This window comes from Erythrolamprus reginae, chromosome 2, assembly GCF_031021105.1.
Source record: "Erythrolamprus reginae isolate rEryReg1 chromosome 2, rEryReg1.hap1, whole genome shotgun sequence".
Classification (NCBI taxonomy): Eukaryota; Metazoa; Chordata; class Lepidosauria; order Squamata; family Dipsadidae; genus Erythrolamprus; species Erythrolamprus reginae.
The window spans coordinates 72,087,967-72,112,153 of record NC_091951.1 but is presented as its reverse complement, the minus strand read 5'-3'; the positions used below and the strand labels follow the sequence as shown (position 1 = coordinate 72,112,153).

At 40.0% G+C, this 24,187-nt stretch overlaps 1 protein-coding gene across 4 annotated transcripts in view; it reads left to right on the top strand.

Annotated features, from left to right (window-relative positions):
• Nucleotides 1-24,187, top strand: part of FGD5 (FYVE, RhoGEF and PH domain containing 5) — a 171,998-nt gene that overhangs the window by 20,734 nt on the left and 127,077 nt on the right. For all 4 annotated transcript variants that reach the window (XM_070738319.1, XM_070738318.1, XM_070738320.1 and 1 more), the window contains exon 2: nt 10,288-13,213. In XM_070738319.1, the coding sequence (XP_070594420.1) occupies nt 10,407-13,213 (2,807 nt within the window). In that variant the 5' untranslated portion in view covers nt 10,288-10,406. The remainder of the gene's footprint in view (nt 1-10,287; nt 13,214-24,187) is intronic.

Genomic DNA, 24,187 nt, shown 5'->3' with positions numbered 1-24,187 from the left:
GATAGTTTTCCTTAGGCTTAGAGTGTTGTTATCGCCTCCTAGCTTCCCCCTCCTCCCCCTCACAGTTCCTGAAATAAACAAACATTTTTTATAAGATTTTAAAAAAAATATCTTTAAAAAATACCTCTTGCACCAGTTCATTTTCAATTGTGAAATAGAAATGGGCCAATTGTGCAAATGTTTTTAGTCAAGTATGATTGAAATTCTTCTGAGGAAAATTTCCATTGTTTTTTATGCATGTAGAGAGAACTGCAATAATATCGCCAAAAAGGCTTCCAGAGTTGTTTACCTGATCCTACGTAGCTTCTGCTCTGGCAATCTCACCCTACTGACTAGAGCCTACAAAACCTATGCCAGACCCATTCTCGAATACAGCTCATCTGTCTGGAACCCACACCACATCTCAGACATCAACACTCTCGAAAACGTCCAAAGATATTTCACCAGAAGAGCCCTTCACTCCTCCACTCGAAACAGAATACCCTACGAAAATAGACTAACTATCCTAGGTCTTGAAAGCTTAGAACTGCGGCGCCTAAAGCACGATTTAAGTATTGCCCACAAGATCATATGCTGCAACGTCCTTCCGGCCCCGACTACTTCAGCTTCAACCGCAACAACACAAGAGCACACAACAGATTCAAACTTAATATTAACTGCTCCAAACTTGACTGTAAAAAATATGACTTTAACAATCGAGTTGTCGAAGCATGGAACTCATTACCGGACTCAATAGTGTCAACTCCCAACCCCCAACACTTCTCCCTTAGACTCTCCACGATTGACCTCTCCAGGTTCCTAAGAGGCCAGTAAGGGGCGTATATAAGTGCACTGATGTGCCTATCATCCCCTGTCCAATTGTCTTTCCTTATCTCTTATATCATATATATTCTCTCCCTCCCATCTACTTCTCTTCTTTTTTACTTTCTATATTTATATATATTACTCAATGTCTATTCTCTTCCATATGTATTGTATATTGGACAAAGAATAAATAAAAATAAATAAAAAAACAAATTGAGGAAACAAGTAAAGGAACCTCATTCAGTAACAAAACACAGCAATGAACACCTCACAGCAGAGAGAGAGCATGGTAGTGTGAACCGGCCAGCATGGAACCTGGAGGGCAGTGGCAGGCAGCAGCCAGTGCGCTTAGCTGCGTGGCTCCGGTAGGAAAATCTGGGATGAGTGCGCAGCTGTTCACCCCGATGCCTCTCCATACGAGATTTGGCTTCTGCACATGTGCAGCAAGACAAAACTCGTGCGAGGACATGCGTGAGAGCAAGATTTCGACTATTTTTGCCAAGTTTTTGCTTCTGTGCATGTGTGGAAGCAAAAATATTGGCGAAAATAGCCAAAATCTCATTCTCACTGAGATCCTTGCATGGGATTTGGCTTTCTGTGTATGCACAGGAGCCAAATCTCACGCCAATGGGTGAGTGCATGACCATGACGGCCTCTGAGGGAGTTCTGGTAGGAGGTAAGAAGAGCAGCCCTTCACTGCTGGGGGGGATGTGACTATTGGGGTTCCACAGAGATTTCTTTGTTTTGCACCATGTGGCTCACACCCCTGAAAATAGCAGGCAGCATAGCTCATTTCTTACCAGTGTCATGAAGGAGAGATGCTCCAGATGGCCAGTCTTGAGTTAAATATACAAGGGCTGTCCGGAAATGAAGATTACAATTTTTTTAAAAAATACAAAGAATGAATATTATGTCAATACAACACAGCAAAAGAGATCACTATACTGGATTTTGTATTCTATCACCAGTCGGGCGCTTCCCAAGCACCTAGGACTGCGTGATGTAGCGGTGAATTATGTTTGCCGATCCCAGTAAAGCGGCCTTTTGCAATTGACAGATGGAGATTTTGTCAATTCCGATGGTTTTAAAATGTCTGCTGAGATCTTTTGGCACTGTGCCCAGCGTGCCAAGTACTACTGGGATCACTTTCACTGGCTTATGCCAGAGTCATTGCAGCTCGATTTTTAGATCTTCGTATTTCACTAATTTCTCTAGCTGCTTCTCCTCAAATTCTGCTGTCCCCCAGGATTGCGATGTCAATGATCCATACTTTCTTTTTCTTCACAATCAGGATGTCTGGTGTGTTATGCTTCAGAATTCAGTCAGTCTGAAGTCGGAAGTCCCATAGTAGTTTTGCTTGCTCATTTTTGATCACTTTTTCGGGCTTATGATCCCACCAGTTCTTTGCCACTGGTAAATGGTAGTTCCGGTAGTTACAGTTTTTCTGTACTGGTCCTTAGTTTGCTTCACCTTGAAAAGCTTCCTATTGTTGACCTCCATCAATGCTGACTCTTTGCTCTCCTTCACATAGTCAGCTAATGCATGCTTCTCTTCTTCCACTGTCTGCTTTACTTGCAAAAGTCCTCTGCCGCCTATTTTCCTTGGTAAATACAGCCTGTCAACGTCACTGCAGGAGTGTAGTACATGATGGATCGTCATTAATTTTCTGGCTTTCCTGTCTATTATTATTATTATTATTATTATTATTATTATTATTATTATTATTATTAATTAGATTTGTATGCTGCCCCTCTCCGTAGACTCATAGAATATACAGTGGTACCTCTACTTATGAACTTAATTCATTCCGTGATCAGGTTCTTAAGTAGAAAAGTTTGTAAGAAGAAGCAATTTTTCCCATAGGAATCAATGTAAAAGCCACTAATGCATGAGATTGGGGAAACCACAGGGAGGGTGGAGGCCCTGTTTCCTCCCAGGAGATTCCTAGAGATGCTTCAAGGAGGCTTCTCCACACCTTTTCCGGACCTGTTTCCTCCCAGGAGATTCCTAGAGAGGCCGCATGGAGGCTTCTTCCCGCCTTTTACATTTACAGTTTCAGAGGCTCAGGTTTGTAAGTGGAAAATGGTTCTTGAGAAGAGTTAAATATACAAGGGCTGTCCGGAAATGAAGGTTACAATTTTTTTAAAAAATACAAAAAATGAATATTGTTGTTGTTGTTATTTATTTATTTATTTATTTATTCATTTATTCGTTTATTCGTTTATTCGTTTATTCGCTTATTCGTTTATTCGTTTATTCGTTTATTCGTTTATTCGTTTATTCGTTTATTCGTTTATTCGTTTATTCGTTTATTCGTTCATTCGTTCATTCGTTCATTCGTTCATTCGTTCATTCGTTCATTCGTTCATTCGTTCATTCATTCATTTATTAGATTTGTAGACTCGTAGACTCGTAGAATATACAGTGGTACCACTACTTACAAACTTAATTCATTCCGTGACCAGGTTCTTAAGTAGAAAAGTTTGTAAGAAGAAGCAATTTTTCCCATAGGAATCAATGTAAAAGCCACTAATGCGTGAGATTGGGGAAACCACAGGGAGGGTGGAGGCCCTGTTTCCTCCCAGGAGATTCCTAGAGAGGCCCCATGAAGGCTTCTTCCCACCTTTTCCGGCCCTGTTTTCTCCCAGGAGATTCCTAGAAAGGCCCCATGAAGGCTTCTCCCTGCCTATTCCAGTTACAGTTTCGGAGGCTCGGATTTGTAAGTGGAAAATGGTTCTTGAGAAGAGGCAAAAAAATCTTGAACACCCAGTTCTTATCTAGAAAAGTTCGTAAATAGAGGCGTTCTTAGGTAGAGGTACCACTGTATTGTAATAAAAGTTATATGGGTTGTAGCATAAGTATCACATTATTTTTCCACATAATCACCATTCAGTTCAATATATGTTGCCATCCATGGGATGATTTTTTTTGATGCCTGTGCCGAAGAAGTCTCCCAGGGCCTTTTTCAGCCAGTTCGTCACTTCAATTTTCACCTCCTCCTCGTCAGAAATGTGTTTTCCACCAAGGTGTTCCTTGAATTGAAATTCTGCACCCATTTTGTCACATGCTATCTTGATATTATGTCCTCTCCATAAACTGAAATGATTTTGTGATGAATCGCAGCACCGTTCATGCCCTTAGCATTCAGGTAGCGTATTACAGCGTGCACTTCGCATTTGGTGGGAAACGAAATGAGGACGCTCATCGCTAACCTTCACCACAATGGCAGCCAATGATCTACTGACCACTGGAACTGCTCATTCGCTTCCACTGGCTTCCCGCTACAAGATAGTAATACCAACTTTCCCCGCAAACATTCCCTGCAAGAGCTATGTGCCTTGTAACCTTACTTTCTGGATAACCCTCGTATATTTTTCTCTCTATTTATGAGCTGGTTCTTTGTGGATGTAGCAGGAGGACTACTGAATTCCCAATAGCCAAGTTTAATGATTTATTTAAAAACTAAGCCGGATTGTTTTGTGTTTGCTATTCTTGTACTTTTTGGATTTTTTAAATACTAAAATACAATAAATTTATAACTGAAAAAGCAGTAACAAGACTGCATATGGCAATCGCAGTTATTCAAGACCAATCTTACCAGAACATCCAGATTTGCTGGGACTGCAATCCTTAGAATTTTCAGCAGGCATGGGAATGGAAAATGAAATTTTGTTATCAGCTGAGGAACGATTGGTTTAAAACATAACATTCCATTGTTCCACTGGAACAAGAGAATATATGGGCATTTAATGAATGTCTTTTGATAAGAGAAATAATGAAATGTGATCAAATAAATCATGATCAAATCATCAAAAGCTGGGATAGAGTTATCTTCAGACATTTGAAGATAGTAATCAGATCATCAGTTGATCAGTAGCAAACAAGTCCAAAAATATTCTACTGGACTGCTGCTCATTGCCAATCAAACAGAAGTCTAGTTCGAACCAGTATCACATATTACTCTGACCGTGAGTTTGAATCTTGTCATCTCCCACAAAATGAATAGGACTTCAAGGAAAATGCAATGGGGTAGTAAAAATGGAGCTCCACCCCAGAGTATCCAATTTGCACTGAAAGAACATTTGCATTGAAAGAAAATGCAGGGCGTCCTGCATAAGCCATGCCCACAATGTGGTACTAAAAATCTGGGTAGCCCTTTACTGCTTCAAAGTACTTGAATCTGATTAGATCAAATTATTTATGCTAATTAGAAAATTTTCTGCTTGTTATTAAGGTACAGGACTATACAGTGTTCCCTCAATTTTCGCGGGGGATAGGTTTCGAGACCGCCCGCGGAAGTCAAATTTCCGCGAAGTAGAGATGCGGAAGTAAATACACTATTTTTGGTTATGAACAGTATCACAAGCCTTCCCTTAATACTTTAAACCCCTAAATTACAATTACCTTAGCAACCCTTAGCAATCATTTAGATTATTATTCACCATGTTTATTTATTAAAGTTTATTAAAAAAAATATTTAGCAAAGGTGGACGAAAGTTTGGCGATGACATATGACGTCATCGGGCGGGAAAAACCATGGTATAGGGGAAAAAACCACGAAGTATTTTTTAATTAATATTTTTGAAAAACTGTTGTATAGACTTTTCACGAAGTTTAAACCCGCGAAAATTGAGGAACACTGTAACTGATATAAGCATGAATTCACCATATAATTTCTTCAGTTGTTTTGCTTGTTCTTAACAACAACAGTATAAAGGGCATGTCTTTTTGGCAAACAGCTTTATTTTGTTTTAACACCACTGTAAATGCTCACAAAGGCTTTATGATTGATGGCCTTGGCAGCTTTGGGTTCTGTTTTAGTTACAGAAAAAGAAATAGTAGCTTTCTCCACCACACCCCAGCTCAGGATATCACAATGAGCCTTGTTGCTGTCTGCCAGTATGAGATATACAACAGAATTACCACTGTCTTTGACTCTTGTTTATTATCTCAAAATAGAAATCAGTGAAAGATTCCTTTGCATTATTCCAGAGGTCCCCAAACTTGGCAACTTTAAGACTTGTGGGAGACAGAGACAGAGGTCTGGACCCCAAGGATGGAAATTTCAGGAGAGCACAGACTGGCTCTCACAGACTAGGAGATAATTTCTAAATGTTAGCATTATTCAACAGTGGCTGCTATAAGAAATAAAGGTCTCTTCTGTTAAGTCCGTGCAGGAATGAGACAGCGTAGTCTGTGAACCATTAACAATTTGTTGGAACAAGTTATAGGCAACTGGAACTAGCAATACAACAACAACATGGCCGTGCCTGGCAGCTATTTATATCCTTGCTGCCAGGCTGAGCCAACCAATCTTGTTTCAGTATTTTCCCGCCCAAGGAATAGGGGCGGGTATCTTTATTAAACTGACCTATAGACACAACATCTTCTTTAGTGGAGACATTTTCAGCAGTCACTGGATGGCCATCTCACAGGGATGTTGTAAATGCATCTATTATTAGATTTTATCTTGAACGGAGGTTTAGATGAAGTGCCCTCCAAACTCTTTTTCAATTTTCTACCTACAGAAGACTTCATTTGTTAGCAGAAAATAAAATCGTAATAAATTAGAGAAATCTCTCATGATTGCAATTTCATGGGCCTTCCTTGTGCCCCGTATGCTATAATCTTTATGTATTTATTTTTGTGCTTTCAATTCAGTTTTGACTCTTGGAGACTCTCTGAACTGGTCCTTATAGTTTTCTTGGCAAGTTTTCAAAAGCTTTGTTGCTGCCTAAAGCTGAGACAAAGTGAGTGGCCCAAGGTCATCCAGCAGGCGTTGGGCCTCAGATAGGACTAGAATTCACCATCTCCCAGTTTCTAGCCTGGAGCCTTAACCTCTAGTCCAGGGTTTCAAACTGGATTTCTTCGAGGGCCGGATCAGCATTGTATTCTCCTCTGCAGGCCTGTGGGTGGGGAGGAGATGAGATAGGCGCCTCCTGCAGCACTTTTCTGGGCAAAACAGGGCTGTGGAGACCATCCACGACACCCCTCCATGCTCCATTTTTGGCTGGCAAAATGATGTAGGAGGCCATCCAGGCCAAAAATGGGGGCTGCAAACCTTGAGTTTGACACCCATGCTCTAGACCAAACTATAGCAATAGCATTTAGATTTATATACTGCTTCACAGTGCTTTACAGCTCTTCTATAAATAGTTTACAGAATCACCATATTGGCCCCAACAATCTGGGTCCTCATTTTACCGACCTTGGAAGGATGGAAGGCTGAGTCAACCTCCAGCCTACTGAGATTTGATCCGCCAAACTTGCTGGCAGTCGATGATCAGCGGAAGTAGCTTGCAGTACTGCGCTCTAACCACTGCATCACCAAGGCTCTGGCTTATTAAACTGACTAGAAGAATTGTGGTCTAATGTCCAATTTTTTGCCTCTGAAAGTTTGCCTAGATGGGGGAGAAGTGAAAGTATTTGTTTTAGCACCCCATGGATAATGAACTGCGTAATTATACACTGCTCAGAAAAAATTAAGGGAACACTTCAACATCACAATATAACTCCAAGTAAAACAAACTTTTGTGAAATCAAACTGTCCACTTAGGAAGCAACACTGATTGACAATCAATTTCACATGCTGTTGTGCACATTCAACTTTGTACAGAACAAAGTATTCAATGAGAATATTTCATTCATTCAGATCTAGGATGTGTTATTTGAGTTCCCTTTATTTTTTGAGTAGTGTATTTACTTAGTATGGATTATAGATCAAGAATATTTTAGATCCTTATTAGTCCAGTATCTAGATTTTCATGGGAAACCAATGAACCATAACCTAAAGGCAATGGCCTTTCTGACTCTTAAAATTTCTCATCAAGTGATCATCACATTACAGTCAACCATTAACCTATTTATAACTCCCTACTTGGCACCCAGGGGTGGGCTGCTGCCCAGATTGGGGGGGGGGAGGACGCAGTGGGGTAGCGAAAATGGAGCTCCACCACAGAGCACCTAATTTGCACTGAAAGATGTTGAAAGAAAATGCAGGGTGTCCTACATAAGCCATGCCCACAATGTGGTAGTAAAAATTTTGGTAGCCCTTCACTGTTGGCACCTAACCATGCAGTCATGCTAATGAAGTTGAGGACTACCAGTTTGGGGGAATACATACTGTAGATGTTCACTATCTCCTCTCTTTCCTGATATTCCCTAAGACCTTATGCCTGGAGAAAAGTGGCTAGACTTCTCTACATCAGTAGCCCTACATCGCTACAGTCATGCCAGCTCTCCTTGTTCCTGGCTCCTTCAAGTCTTGGCTATGAATTGGAGTTCCTGACTAGGGAAGAGTAGTTTGACCCAAATTGTCTTGGCATAATTTTGGCTAACAGTGCCCCTGTTTTCATCTAGTACTGACTGGTTTAGCAGATTTATGCAGCTTGATGGACCCTTAACTGAATCAATGAAAAGCCTGCAAAGCCCACTTTATTCTACAGAGGAATCTTGAATCAAACTCAAGCACTGTATCAGATTTCGGGCTTCCTCCCTTGTTTAAAATAAATTATATCATTGCGGTCAGGCCAAACCTCAAGATCTTCTCTCCCTGAAACGAATGGCATTGGTTGGGAGTGTGTAGCCTCTAGAAAAAAGATAATTGAAAGATTCTTGAAGTACTTGAAGAGAAAGCGAAAGGAAGGAAGGAAGGAAGGAAGGAAGGAAGGAAGGAAAGAAAGAAAGAAAGGAAGAAAGGAAGAAAGAAAGAAAGAAAGGAAGAAGTTTTCTTTACTGGAACATAGTTTTAAGTTACAAGAAAGAGATGCAAGTTGCATATAAGCATCTTCACTGGGTAGTTTATCAGATGAACCCATTAAAAAGGGAAGTTATGTGAGCTTTTAAAAATTATTTGCTGGAGATGGACAAGCAGGATGCACAACCATCCAACAGAAATGGTTTCACTTGAGGTGTTGTACTGAGCAAGAGGTTGTATTCAAAGTCCTGCTCCCTTTCTGGTCTTCTCTGAATCTAAGACGTAGGGCAGCCAAGCTCTTGTTGCTGATGTTGGAAGGAAAGCAGACTTTGAGAAGGAGCTTGCTTGAGGCTATGCAGGCTGAACTGGGCAGTTTCTTGTTCCTGTTTCCCACCAACACAGCAAATACACTAAAGCCGTGATGGTGAACCTATGACATGTGTGCCACAGGTTGCATGCAGAACCATATTTGAGGGCAGGCAAGGCATTGCCCTATATCAGCTCCAGCACTCATATTTATTTATTCGATTTTTTTATGCCACCATACTCCTTAGACTCAGGGTGGCTTACAACATGTTAGCAATAGCACCTTTTTAAAACAAAGTCAGCATATTGCCCCCACAATCGGGGTCCTCATTTTACCCACCTCGGAAGGATGGAAGGCTGAGTCAAACTTGAGCCGGTGATGAGATCTACAGTCAGCTTTAGTGACCTGCAGTACAGCACTCTACCTGCTGCGCCACCCTGGCTCATATATGCATGCTGGCCAGCTGATTTTCAGCCTTCCGGAGGGTGGGGGAAGGCTCTTTTGACCCTCCCCAGGCTTCAGGAAAGGCTCTGGCCATTTTTCACCCTTCCCAACCCAATGGCCCTACTGGAAATTCATTTTTGAACTTCCGGTAGCTCTGTTGGTCCTATTTTTTTACCATCCATAGGCTCTGGAGACTTCAGTAAAGTCTGTGTGCATGCGTAGAGGGTTGGGGGGGAGGTTGTGTACTTATGCCCAGGGGAAGTCATTGCATTATGGCTGTGGGCATGCACATACACGCCCTTTTGGCACCCAAGAAAAAAAAGGTTCACCATCACTGCATTAAAGCAATCATTTCCTCTATTTTGTATATCTACAAAGGAGTATTCAGTGATACCTCGTCTTACGAACCCCTCGTCATACAAACTTTTCGAGATATGAACCTGGGGTTTAAGATTATTTTGCCTCTTCTTCCGAACTATTTTCACCTTATGAACCTGCCTCTGCCACTGGGATGCCCTGCCTCCGGACTTCCGTTGCCAGCCGAAGCGCCCGCTTTCGTGCTGGTGGGATTCCCCTGAGGCTCCCCTCCATGGGAAACCCCACCTTATGCTGCGATTTTGCTGAGGCTTCCCTCACTGGGAAACCCCACCTCCAGACTTCCGTTGCCAGCCGAAGTGCCCATTTTCATGCTGGTGGGATTCCCCTGCTGGGATTCCCCTGCAGCATCGCAAAATCCGGAGGTAGGGTTTCCCATGGAGGGGAGCCTCGGGAATCCCACCAGTGCGAAAATGGGCGCTTCGGCTGGCAAAAGGGGTAAATTTTGGGCTTCCACGCATTAATCGCTTTTCCATTGATTCCTATGGGAAACATTGTTTCATCTTACGAACTTTTCACCTTATGAACCTCATCCTGGAACCAATTAAGTTTGTAAGACAAGGTATCACTGCATTAAAAACTAAATGTTTATTAGTAATGTTGAATGTTATATTGTTAATATAACATTTCCTGATGTGTGACTTTTTTTTTTCTGTTCCAGATTTTACAAAACCACCACTGGCCCCCAAACCAAAGATCTTCAGTCATCTGGCTTCCATAGCTGCTTCTAAATTTCCTCCGTCACTATCAAGGGCTGGCACACTTCATAATTCAAACTCTATGTCTAGGGGTCCAAAACCACCCATTGCTCCCAAGCCAAAAATCTCTGCTGACAACGATCCCGCAATTTTACAAAGATCCAGCGTTTATGCTAATAATACCTTTAACAAATATCCCAACGGGAAACTGGAAGCAGAACTGTATGAAGAAAACCAGTGCAACAACACAGAGTGTCCAGACTTAGAAGATGGCAATGAGTACATTGTAATTCCTGATGTTGAACTGACTGATAAAACATACAGGGACTTTGAGCAGGAGCCAGCCGAGAATGAGATTTTGCACACTCTTGAACCAGTAGGGGAAGAAGATGGAAATTGTATGGATAGCAGTGACGTATGCGATGGCCCAATAAATGTAATGAAGAACAAGGATACTGAATCGGTGGAAGACAACTCTGTGGAATCAACTGAAATCCCAGCACTTGACTGCCCTGAATTTGAAAAGGAAAAAGAAGATGCTGAAAGAGATGAACATGAACAAGTGGACAGTGAGACCCAAATGAACTGTGCAGATGAAACTCTAAGCAAGCTAGATTTGGTAAACGATAACAATGAGTATAACATGGATGGCAAAATATTGAACGGAGAATCTTTAAAAGAAACTATATATGATGATATCATTTTAAGGCATTTAGAGGAGCCAATATCAGCAGGGGAAGGTCTGCCTCCAATTTGCAAAAGTTTAGATGCAATAGAGTTTTTAGAAGAGAAACAATTCAATTCTGATCTAGAATTGGGCCCGGCGAATCACAACGATGATGATTCAGCCTGGTCTAGAGGAAGAGAATGTATAGAAGATGCTGAGGTAAATACTGATGCTCGCATTGCTAATGATTCTGAGGTGAACACGGGGTTAGAGCCAAGTAGGTCTGAGATTCATACTGAAGAGACTGTTAGCGGGGCCACAAATGAAATGGATGGAAAGGAAGGTGAAATAGCCCTAAATGCTGAGGGAGAAGATCTTGACAACATTTGCCAAACTCCTGAAATGAAGCATGTGGTAGAAATAACAGAGACTGAATGTGAATCAGGGGAAGGTTCTGGAAAACAAAATGAAACGATAGAGGCAGATATGATGGATGATAGCTGCCAGATCATTCCCTTTGGAAATGAAGGCAGTGAGGATGCTCAGGATTCTTCAGATGAAGATCTGGGTGAAGATTTGTTAGGAAAACAGACTGAAATGCCTGATAATAACCCACCCCTCAGTTCTGAAGATACTGATGGGCACAAGCCTGACTCGCAGCTTAGTAAAGAATCTAAATTGGATGGTTTATTTGGAGATCACAATGTAAGCAAATTTACTTTAGATGATACACATTTGGATCACCAAATACTCGAGGAGGATCATAGCAATAATGAGGAAACTGCCCCAGATCTAACCAGAGAAACTTCAACATATGAACATTCTGGGCTTTCTCTTGGAGGATTTCCTAAACTGGAAACAAATTCAGCCAATGAATGTGCGATTGAGGAAGCCACAGTGGTCTCCGAAATGTCGGTTGTGCCTGATAACAATGGAGAAGTAGCCAGCGATCCCCTGGATGACCCATATGTCCTTGGAGATAGTTTGCCTACAGCAAATGAAATTCTTTACGCTGGAAGAGAAACGCAGGAGGCTGACATCCAAAACAGCTCAAGTGATTTCAGGGAGGGAGAGAACACAGAAAATGAAAACCACTTGCTTTCCATAGATCGGAAAAACATTGTTACTAGGACAAGGTCCCACTCTGGGAAAGTACCTGGTTATGTGCCAGAAACAGTTCCAGAAGAAACAGGGACAGATGCTGAATTGCAGACCTTGAGCACAAACCCCATTCTGACAGAAAATGTAAGACACAGTTTCTGTTGGGCAGAAGGAAAACCTATAGAACTGGCTAGAACGCTGCCTGCGAAGCCAAGACGCTTCATTTTGTACCCTCGATCTTATTCAGTGGAGGGCAGAGACATCCCAGTCTCTCTGTACCGAGAAACCGATAACTCCATATTAGATTATAACAGATTAAACAGGACAGATGAGCTGTCTCTGCCCTATGTAATTGGTTCCTCAGGTAGCTTCTCCCAGAGAAACCACCTTACATCAAGCGGGGTTTCCACGCCTTCCTCTGTTGTTGATATTCCACCTCCCTTTGAACTAGCCTGTATCACTAAAAAGCCCATCACAAAAAGCTCCCCATCCCTTTTAATAGACAGCGAATCTCCTGATAGATATTGCAAGAAAAAGAAGTCCTCGTTTAAAAAATTCCTCACTTTGAAATTCAAGAAGAAGGTGGAAAACAAAGTCCATGTAGACGTTCACGTTTCCTCTTCGAGGTCTTCCTCCGAGTCTAGTTATCATGGACCTTCCAGGGTGATGGAACTGGACCGAAGAAGTTTGAGTAGTTCACCTCAGCTGTTATCACGGACTGCAAAGCTGAGGGCTTCCGAGTCTCCGACTGTTCTTTTCTATAAGGATGGCAAGAGAAAAGGAACGCCCAAAATGTTTAGCAGAAGTGTGTCAAGGGTAGAGTCGTTTGAAGATCGTTCGAGACCACCTTTTATGCCTCTGCCTTTAACGAAGCCCCGGTCTATTTCATTTCCCAATGCTGATACTTCTGACTATGAGAATATCCCAGCCATGAATTCTGATTATGAAAATATACAAATACCTCCACGAAGGCCCACTAGGGCAGGAACCTTTACTGAATTTTTTGAAGATCCTAGCAGGGCCTTATCTGCTGCGAATGAGAATGACGGCTATGTGGATATGAGCAGCTTTGCGGCCTTTGAAAACAATAAACAGCAAACCGCCAACCAGGAAACAGAAAGGTATTGTAGCACATATTTATATAAGGCCTGTCAGCCTTGACCACAGAAACTAGACTTCCTGTGTATTGGGAGCCAAAGGCTTATTCTCAAACTTACTTGGCTTATCTCACTTTTTTCAGGAAATGCTTTCTATAAAGTATTTAGAATAGGGCATGACTTTTTTAAAAAAAAATAGCAACAACTGGTATTTTACATATGTAGTTTAAATGTTCCCTACTTCCGTTACTTATCAGAGAATTGTTATATGTGACCCAGTAGTAAATCAAGTTAAATTTTATGAATCTTCTGTAAAAATTTGCTTGCTCATTTTTATGTTTGATCTTTTGTAAAATGAAACTTGCCCATTTTTTATTTTGAATAATGCTTCTAGACTAGGAATGTAGCTTTGAACTATGCTGTGTATAAGCCAATACAGGCAGTCCTGGACTTATAACAATTCACTTAGTGAACATTTGAAGTTATAATGGCACTGAAAAAAAGCAACTTATAACAATTTTTCAGATTTACAACCGTTAAAGCTACTGGTGTGCTGTGCACGCAGCTTTGGTTATCTTGCGTGCACGTACATGCATCCCCAGCATATATTTGCTTCTGCGCATGCGCAAGAAGCAACAACACACTGAAATTTCACAAGAGGGCGCATGTGTGCGTGAGGTTTCGGTGACTTTTTTTTGTTCCGTGCATGCATAAAAGAAAAAAAAACCCACAGAAATCTCTCGCGCGCATCCCCTCATGACATTTTGCTTCTGGGCATGCGCAACAAAGCAAAAAATATGAATTTTATTTTTAAAAAGATGGTGGCACTCGTAGGACTGTCACCGGAGTGGTCGTGTGCCAATTGCACAATCGGGTCCTTTCTCCACTAAACAGGGTGAAACTTCAGCTAGGAGTGTTTCAAATAACGGTTCAATAATTCTCACCTTGATGTTCCTCTATATTATGTTTCGATAAACATATTTAAAACTCTGCCACACTATAATATTGTTTAAAATCCTCTGCTACATTTGCAGGAAATTCTTACATTAGACCATGCACTTAATTTCTTTATATTCAGAAGACTGTGGTGTCTGTATTGGGTGTTGGTGAACATACTTAATTAGATTCAATCAAATTTATAGGGCAAGAAGCCAATAATGAAAGCAGGCAAGATATAATCTTTCTTTACAATTATTGATATGGGGGTTAGTAACCAGTACATTACACTCTGAGGGATAGTTACTTCTTTTCTCCCAAATTTCACTATGTAGTATTAATAATTAAAATAATGATTTGGTAATGGAACATTAGAGATGTCAATAGTAGGGCAATGCCGTTGTTCACTCAATTAAAAGCTATCGGTTATACAAAAAAGAGCAGGCCTTTGGGTCCAACGAAACCTGTAAAAGAGTCTGTCATTTGCAAATGACAGCAAAAAGCTTTTGATCTGGGGAATCTATTTCTAGACTTTTATGTACTACTATGGAACTATTTCAGTGTTACAGGAATTAGGTATATATAAGACCCCTGTCAGTGAATCAAATCATCCTCTATTATCACTCCATACAGCTACTGAGTACTAGGTGTGTTATTTTTAATTTCATGGTTTACAAATATGTAATTAGAAAAAAGTTAAAAAGAGGTCACTTGGAACCACCATAGGATGGTAGAAATTATACCAGAATATATCCTTGCTAATCTGGAATACTGGGATTGGAGAAATCAAAGCAAGGAGACAGAATGATTTACCCAATACCTTCTCTTAAATGGACAGTGTGAGACTAATAGAAATGAAAACTCCAGTTTTCTTTTAGCACCCAGTAGGTGATGGTAGCTAGCTAATGTTGAGCAAGTTTCAAAAGTAGGGTCATACCTGCTTACCTATCGAATAAGAGACTACTAATAAATCCCTGAGGTGTAGGGTACACTGAGAAACTCAAAGAAGTTTCTCTCTAATATCTCTAGCATCTTCAAGAAAACTGTATAGCATGGAGCCACCAGGAGTCAAATGAAGTTCCAATTAAATTTTGCTTTTCTTTAAGAAACTGAACGTACTAGCTGTATATCCATCAAGTAAAGTGAGATAAATGTTTGCTAAGGAGATTTAAGCAGTCCATTTGTTTACATTTTTAATGCCCATCTTTTACATCAAAGAATTAATGTGAATGAATGAGAATCAAATTGCTTCTGCATAGCTTGGATTCTCCCTCTCTGGATATATGCATATGATACCCTTGTTCATGTCAAATTGGTCATAAGGAAAATCCTAAAAAGGCATGACTGCAGTTTCCCCTGTTTTTAGAACACAGAATGTAAATTCACAGAGCTGGGAGCGACCTCAAAAGATGTTCTCCAACCCCATCACAGTAGGAGACTTATGCTATCTCAGTCAAATGGTTGTCCAGTCAATTTTTGAAAACCTCCAGTGATGGAGCACCAACCACTCTAGAAAGCAAGCTACTCAATTGACTAATTGTTGTCCCTATCAGAAAATGTTCTCCTTACTTCTAGGTTGGGTCTTTCTTTAACAAGCTTTCACCCCTTACTACTTGCTCTGCTCTCTGGTGCTTCCGAGAATAGATTCTCCCTCTTCTCTGTGACAGCCCCACAACCATTGGAAGACAGCAATGGCATCCACTCCCTTTGATAGACTAGTCATACCTAGCTCATCCATTCATTGTAGGATTTAGCCTCCAGACTCTTTATCGTCTATATTGACCTTCTCTGCAGACTTTCAGAATCTTTTTTGTGTGTGTTACGCTAACCAGAACTGCAGTATTCCAGGTATTAGTGGCCTCACTAATACAGTACAAAGCAGTATTATCACTTCCTGTGTTTGTGATGCTATCCCTTTGTTGATGCATCCTAGGACTGCATTGGCTTTTTTGGCAGCTGCAGAACATTGATTGGCTCCACTAGGACATTTACCTGTAGATCTTCTGTCAGTTACTATCACATAAGGCAAATGTTACTATGAGCTTAGAAAACTAGCTTTCTAGACAGAACAGTAAACACTAATCCTTTCACTAGATTTGGGGGGTTTCTAAATTCAAGTGGTTTTTGATAAGAGGAAATATATAAATTGATCAAATTAATTTGTATTTTATTTCATCACAATCAAAGCAAAGGCTTTATGGTTCACATAAATCAATTTTATATTGAGGCAAGAGGCAAATAAGGAGCTGTGATGTTCCTTCAATACACCAGGGTGATTTGACACAAAAATATGTAACCCTTTCCTGGTGCAGAGCTGAAGGGATTGGAGACTGTAGCCTAGAGGATAATTCTCTGCCTTACAAGGCAAAGGTTGCAGGTTCAAGTCCCAGTGGGTATGGCTAGCTGATGAGGCCAAAATAACGCCAAAATAGATCTATCCTAGTCTCCCTTAATTTTCAAATTCAGCAAAAAACAAACAAACAAACAAACAAACAAACATGTGATATATATATATAAAGTCTCACATTTTGGCTGAATTTGAAAATTAAGGGAGACTAGGATAGATCGAGTAGATCTGCTACTGTGCTTTACCTATTCAAGCACTTGTAAGTTAGAAGTACTGTCCTGAATAATAGAATAACAGTTAGTGGGGATTGTGGTCTAGTCCAACTTCTAGTCCAATTTCCTGCTCAAGCAGGAAGCTCTCTACCATTTCAATCCAATCTCTTCTTAAAAACCTCCCCCAACTTCTAGAGGCAAATCATTCTGTCTTCCATCTATCCTTTATTTGTTTTTCTAGACCACGATTTCTTACAATAGAATATTGTGAATGTATTGGTGATATATATTCTAGCTAGTGTGTTTTACTTTTTTCCCACAAAGCTAAACCCAATTCAGAATGAGCGCAGTTCTTCCCTATATGCCATCATGAAGCCAGTCACAACTGGTTACATGAAATTTTTATAAACCCAATACAATGAAACAGCAGGATTCAGTGCTCTCGTTCTGAAAGGATGACATAAATGGAACTGAATTATCCTTCAGCTTAAATTCACATTCTTCCCTTTATTAAAAATCTTGACAAAAGAAATGAAAGAACAATAGCAATCTCCACTTCAGATCAGTGTTAATATGTCCCTGAAAGTCCTAAAATGTGAATATTTATTTTATTAGGGAAGATAAGTGCTTTTTCATCATAGACAATTTGTGTTTTATAGAGATAATACAACAATTTCATGAAACTGCTTTTCAGCGTTCCACTCTCATCTTCATTAGGTCTGCCACTGATATTTGACAGCTTAATATAACCCATTTATGTCTGCAAATCTATCTCATTATTACTTGGCAATACTTGATTTGACTTGAATCTTATTGCTTCTTTCCAGTTATTGTTTTATTATCTGTTGTAAGCTCAAAATGCCCTTTATCTCAATTGACTAAATGAATTTATATTTTCATGGCAATACAAAATTCAGTATAATTTGTTTGATTTCACCAGTCCTGTTCATTTATATTTATCTCTTTTATTTATTGTCCCAAGTTTCTTCAATCATCTATTTACTTTATTTACTACCCTTCTAAAGATCACTCAGAAGAAAAGAATATATAATTCCAATGCACTCAGCATATTATCTTTGCAGTTTGCTTATATCTAATAATTAATCGTTTCTTTATTTCATTAATAAAAAAACAATTGTGGCACTAATCAAGCATTAAAAATGCTATTGACGCTTTAATGGTACCTTGTAGATTTTAAGAAAATGCTTCTGTGCTTAAATAGCCAATTATTTTCCTACTTAAAATCAAAATGAAAACAGAAACTTCCCACCCACCCCTGGAGTTGTTCAAGAATCAATATACTAATGTAGGCTTGCATAGACAGTATCTGCTGGGAAATATTGGTCTTCAGAGTTAATGACCACGTTCTAGAAAAGAGATTTTCTGATGTTTCTTTCAGCAATTCCCACAGCATCCCTGTGGCCTCTGTGACTTGTAAGGCAAGATCAATCTACCTTGCTGTTGGTTGTCCTCTTCTTCTCTTTCCTTCCATCTTTTCCAGGATTTGAGTCTTGGCCAGAGAGCCAGGATGCCACCTAGAACAGGGTGGTTTACATTGTTCAGGTGAGCGATCCTTTTTTGTGGTCAGATATTTAAGGGCCACGGGGGATATGGCTGGGGAATCATGACATCTTTGGATTATTTGGCTCATTGTTTTGAAGGAATTTGTGAAGGCTTAGGTCAGTGGTGGCGAACCTTTTTGGGCTTGGGTGCCAAAAATTGTGCATGCGTGCAATAGCGCCCGCACCCATAATGCAATGCCCTCCCCCCATGCATGTGCACAACACCCGTTCTGGCTCCTGCACATGCATACAACCCCCCTGCACTGTCCCCCACACACAGACGCACAGGCCTCACTGAAGCCTCTGGACTTCCGATAGGCCCATTGGGCTGTTTGTCATTCCCCCCAGGCTGAATTCTGGGGATGGTAAAAAAATGGCCTAACAGGCCAACTGGAAGTTCATTTCCAAACTTCCAGTTGGGCTCTTGGGCCATTTTTCGCTGTCCCCGGGGTTCAGGAGACTTTTCAAAACCCGAAAAGAAGGCTGAAAATCAACTGGTCAGCGTGCTGGAGCTGACATAGGGCAACACCTCATAATGCCCTCAGATACGTATATACTCTTAACATCTACCTAAGCCAATGATGGTATTGGATTGCCGGCATTGGCTTAGGTGGATGTTAAGGGTACAAATGGAGGCCTTGGACTTTGGAAAAACCTAGTTTTAGATTCTTAAATCCTTCAAATACGGGCTGAAGGAATCAATCTTGCCCATTTTAGTGATGCTCTGGTGGCTACAAATAAGGTTCAGGAGGCTTCATACAAACTCAATTTGCTCATCTGTGCAGGCATAGAAACATAGAAACATAGAAGATTGACAGCAGAAAAAGACCTCATGGTCCATCTAATCTGCCCTTATACTATTTCCTGTATTTTATCTTAGGATGGATAGATGTTTATCCCAGGTGTGCTGTCCCCAGAGACAGAGATAGTTGGACTGTATTTAGGCATGTTTCTTTAAGATATTGCATTAGGGGAAATGTAGTGAAATTGCATTCTGGGTAATGTAGTTTTACATGTGACCACATTTGTGTATTCCTATTGGCTCTGACTCGGGATGATGGGTAATTGGAGAGAACATTCCTGAGGGTCTTTGTCTTCACTCACTAAGCCAGCCAGCATGTAGATGCTACACCTAAAGCCTGGGTCAATTCAACCTCTTTTTACTGTTCTGGTATAAGCTCAACCTTTCCCAGTCAGATAACTCAGCACGAGATATCCCAGATCATTTTATTACAGGCATTCTCACAATAACTCACAGTTATGATGCGATTCTTCTGCACAATGGGAAAGATTATACTGCAGAAGAATCGCATCATAACTGTGAGTTACTGTGAGAATGCCTGTAATAAAATGATCTGGGATATCTTGTTATGCTGAGTTATCTGACTGGGAAAAGTTGAGCTTATACCAGAACACCAGGCATGTTTAAATTCAGTTACTGTGGATTTACCAACCACGTCTGCTGGAAGTTTGTTCCAAGCATCTACTACTCTTTCAGTAAAATAATATTTTCTCACATTGCTTCTGATCTTTCCCCCAACTAACCTCAGATTGTGCCCCCTTGTTCTTGTGTTCACAGTTAGAATGCAGCATTGCAGGCTAACTCTGCCCATTGTTAGGTGTTTGATCTTGATTGGCTCAGTCTTCCATCCTTCCAAAGTTGGTAAAATGAGGACTCAGATTGTTGTGGATAATATGCTGATTCTGTAAACTGCTTAGAGAAGGCTGTACAATACTATGAAGTAGTAATAAGTCTAATAAGTGCTGTTGCTATTGGAATTGTTTGAAAAATGCTCTACCATTAAGCTTAAGAATACAATAACTATACTTGTGAAAATCCACACACTATGGATGATATTTATTTACTATTATTTAACGGTTGGCCTAGATTTTTTTGTAAGCTAGATACAGCAGCTCTAATTAAGCTACATTATCTCATTGTCATGAAAAGGCTACTGAGATATAACGCCCCCCTAAAGACTCTGTAGGTGGAAATACAATGTAAGTTGCCAGCAATCTTTTGGTTAAAAGAAAAGTTTAATTGCACATTAAAACTATATTTAATAAAAAGTAAATTGGTGGTGGTATTTTTCAACTGGCTGAAATGTCGTTAATCATTCTCCCAATGGATCAGGTGTGTGCAGTGAAAAAAGGACCAACATGGACTTGTTTGTGAATTATGCAAGTAACATTAGCATAAATTTGATAAAAGAGGCACATGGGTGTTTGAAATGATTATTTTAAAAAGTGCTCCTTAATACATCATAACCTACACAAAGTAGTACACTCTACCTTTGCCTACACAGCATCATTATTCATGTAGAGATGATGCCATGCTATTAAATAGGGTAAAATACAACTTTACCTGGCACATAAGAGTACCTCTGGTAATAGTTTAATTTAATTTATATCTTGCTTTCGGCCCAAAGTGGATGGTCATAAAATACCAACTGTGGAAAACAGTTTTTCTTTCTATAACTCATTTGGAAAAAAAACCCCACACCAAATAGTTACAAGATATAACCAAATTCAAAGAAATGGCATAAATGCAGTCGTGCAAGCTGTCATGGGCCTACCAAGGTATGCCCAGGTATCTCCATCCCTCTGTGAGCTGCATAGGCTACCGATTGGTCTCCAAACGCAATTCAAAGTATTGGTTGTTACCTATAAAGCCCTACATGGCTTAGGACCAAATTACTTACGATCAGGGCCCACAGATTTGGCCTTCTTCAGGTCCCGTCAGCCAAGCAATGCCAGCCAGTGGGCCCTAGGGGAAAAGCCTTCTCTGTGGTAGCTCCGACACTTTGAAACAAACTCCCCCCAGAGATTCGCACTGTCCCCACTCTCCTGGCCTTCCGGAAGGTTTTAAAAAGTCATCTTTGTCAGTGTGGACACTCTGCTCCGACCAATACCATGACTGAGGTTTGGGTTGAATGTAGTTGTATAGTTTTTAACACTTGGGTTTTTAAATTAGTTTTATAATTGGACCTTATAATGTTTTTTGTACTGCTTTTATACTTATTTTTTATTTATTTTATTTATTTATTTATTTATTTTATTTCTTTATTTTGTCCAATACAAATTGAAAGTTAAAGAGAATAAAAACATGTAGTAGTAAATATCAGGGAAAGGATAGAAGAAAAGATATGAGAATAGAATATGTCAATGAAGAATAAAGGAAAAGATATATGAATGGGATATAAGATGGGATATGTGATATGTTGTAAGCCACCCTGAGTCTTTGGAGAAGGACGGCCTAGAAGTCAAATGAATGAATGAATGAATGAATGAATGAACGAATGAATGAATGAATGAATTCCATTATTGCAATCTAAATTAACTTTAATCAGCCAAGTGGATTATAACCCTCATCATCCCCAGGTCAAATCACCATGTTGGTAAGATAGGATATAGTTGTACACTAATATTTTTGGAGAGCTTTAGGTGGGACTTAACTAACACCCAAAGCAACATTAATAAGAGGAAACAAACGTTTTTTAAAAAGGTAACGAAAGTAAACCCCAACTAAGTCTTTGCTACAAGAAAATAAGTCTTGCTGCATGAATGAATTGAAGTAGGTGTTTGTGATATACTTAGAGGTTACATTGATGATCTTGAGGTAAGCTGCCTTCCTCAGCTTGTCTTTCTACCAAATACTAGTGCCAAGAAACCAGCCCCTTTATGTAACAAAGCTTCTTTGGTCACATACATTTTCAGGAGATAATGTAACATCAATGGCATTTATCTACTACTTCTGATAAAATGCTTTTCTGGCCATTCACTTTTCTACTCCTCTGTGCCATGTGCAATACTATTAAACAGCCTGTTGCACATTCTTGGTAGAGGTTTAGGAAGGGGATGGAGGCTAACTGCGTTGGTTAAAAAACACTTGGATTATAATCCTTTCTTTCTCTATAACTTCTGTTTCTGAAACCTCAAAAGTAAAATGGATGGGACATCTACCTGCAGAACTTCTTCTTCATTTAAAAAGACCAGGGGCACATACATAGAAAGGTTGGGAGAGGCAGATATACTTTCCAAATATCACTTTTTTTTCTTGTTAGTAAGAATATATTATTTTCTATACATATCACCTCCTCTTACTGCTCAGATTTATTGGATAAGGCATGGTGCATTACCACTCTTAGGGAGTCTGTGAATCTTCTTTTCTATGCTGTTAAATGATACCCAATGCCTATATCCCATAGCATTAAAAATGCAATTGCTTTTAGTTGTTGCAGTTGTTAGAAACCTAATTCAATAGTTTATGGTCTGTTGTTCAGTCTGACATATTTATTTATAGCATACACTACCCTTTTAATTATCTGGCAAGAACTGTGTTTTCATAGGACTCATGGGTGTTTAATGTAAAGCCCCTTAATATTGGCTTTTCACTGGCACACAACAATTAATTTTATCTTTATGGACCCATTACAGTTAATGGATGGGAGAATGTATTTAAGAGGCATGGTCTGTTTTGCCAGGACCATTCTTAAAGAGCTAATAAAAGGACCTTTCACTTGAGTAATTGGTTGGATTAATTGGTATTTCTTCCAAGGCCTAATGTAAGCACAGTTAGATATATCACCACCAAACACCTTTCTCTAAACCATCTGGTCACAAAGGTCCTATCAGTTTTGACTGAGGTTATGTTGCAGGCATTGTCCACATATGGAACATTGCCCAAGGAGAACCATTGTTTCTTTTCATCCCTTATGTCATTTGCTCATTTTAAGGGGAATTGTCCGTCAGTGCAGAAATTGTTCCTATCTCATGATTTAGACTTTGTTAGCATTATCAAATCTTCTACTTCACTATTCTTTCTATTTCAGTTTGGTTCTTGTTTTACCTTTGGTAATGCAGAGAATATGTTTCATTATATACTGGATGGAATTACCTGATTGAAATGACAACATCTCTTAATCATTTATAGTGGCATTTTAAAATGCTACCATGATTCTTGTCTGCATTAATAAAAAATGAAGTGTCCTGGCTGTGAAAAGACATTTTGCGTTACACAAAACTCAAGCCTGGAGACAGCTGCGTCAGTTCTGAGCTTGACCTATCCATTAGAAATAGGTCTAAGAAGCTTGTCAGAGAATAGAATAGAATAGAATAATTTATTGGCCAAGTGTGATTGCACACACAAGGAATTTGTCTTTAGTGCATGTTGTGGTTAGCTCTGGCCCAGCTCCTGCCCCAAGGAATGTGGAGGTGGATGTGGGGGAGACATCCACATGCCGCAGGCCTGTTTTGCTCCCAGTAGAATCTGCCGACGAAGCCGCCTCTGACCAAGAAATCATGAGTGACAGGGAAGAGGGGAGTTTGGCAGACAGCCCAGGAGATCAGTCATCTGTATCATCCCTGGATTCTGAACAAGAATTAATGACACATCCACGCATGTGTAGAGTGAGGAGGAGACAATAACTGAAGGATAGGAGACAATAACTGATGCATAGGAGACAATAACTGAAGGATTATTACAAGAGAAAATGAGGCCATCTGTGGTTGGGTGGGGCTGCTGTAATTAGTGCTACAGATAAAAGTGCAGCCTGGTGTTTTAGCCTCATGGCAGTTTATCTGATTCGTTGTTTCATCAAGATCGTGGTTTTTGCTATTCAGGATTGTGTGTGTGAATGGTATTCAATTTCCCAGTTATTGGGTGAGCGATTGGACTGCATTTAACCTGTGCCTTGTGTGTACCAGAAAATCCCTTTGACATTTAAAAAGGGAGCTGTTTCTGTTTTTCTGTTTATAAAACGGATCAGTTGCACAGGCATCTCAGAAGATAAGTGAGCACACCTGTTCAAGGGGTAATTATGTTAATGTGTTTTATGATAAATTATGGGTGTTGGAGAGTGTGAGCTGTGGGCATTTATCCATTTGAGAAAGAGACTTCTGAAAGAACATTGCTACAGCTCGTAGTATTCAAGGATGTCTA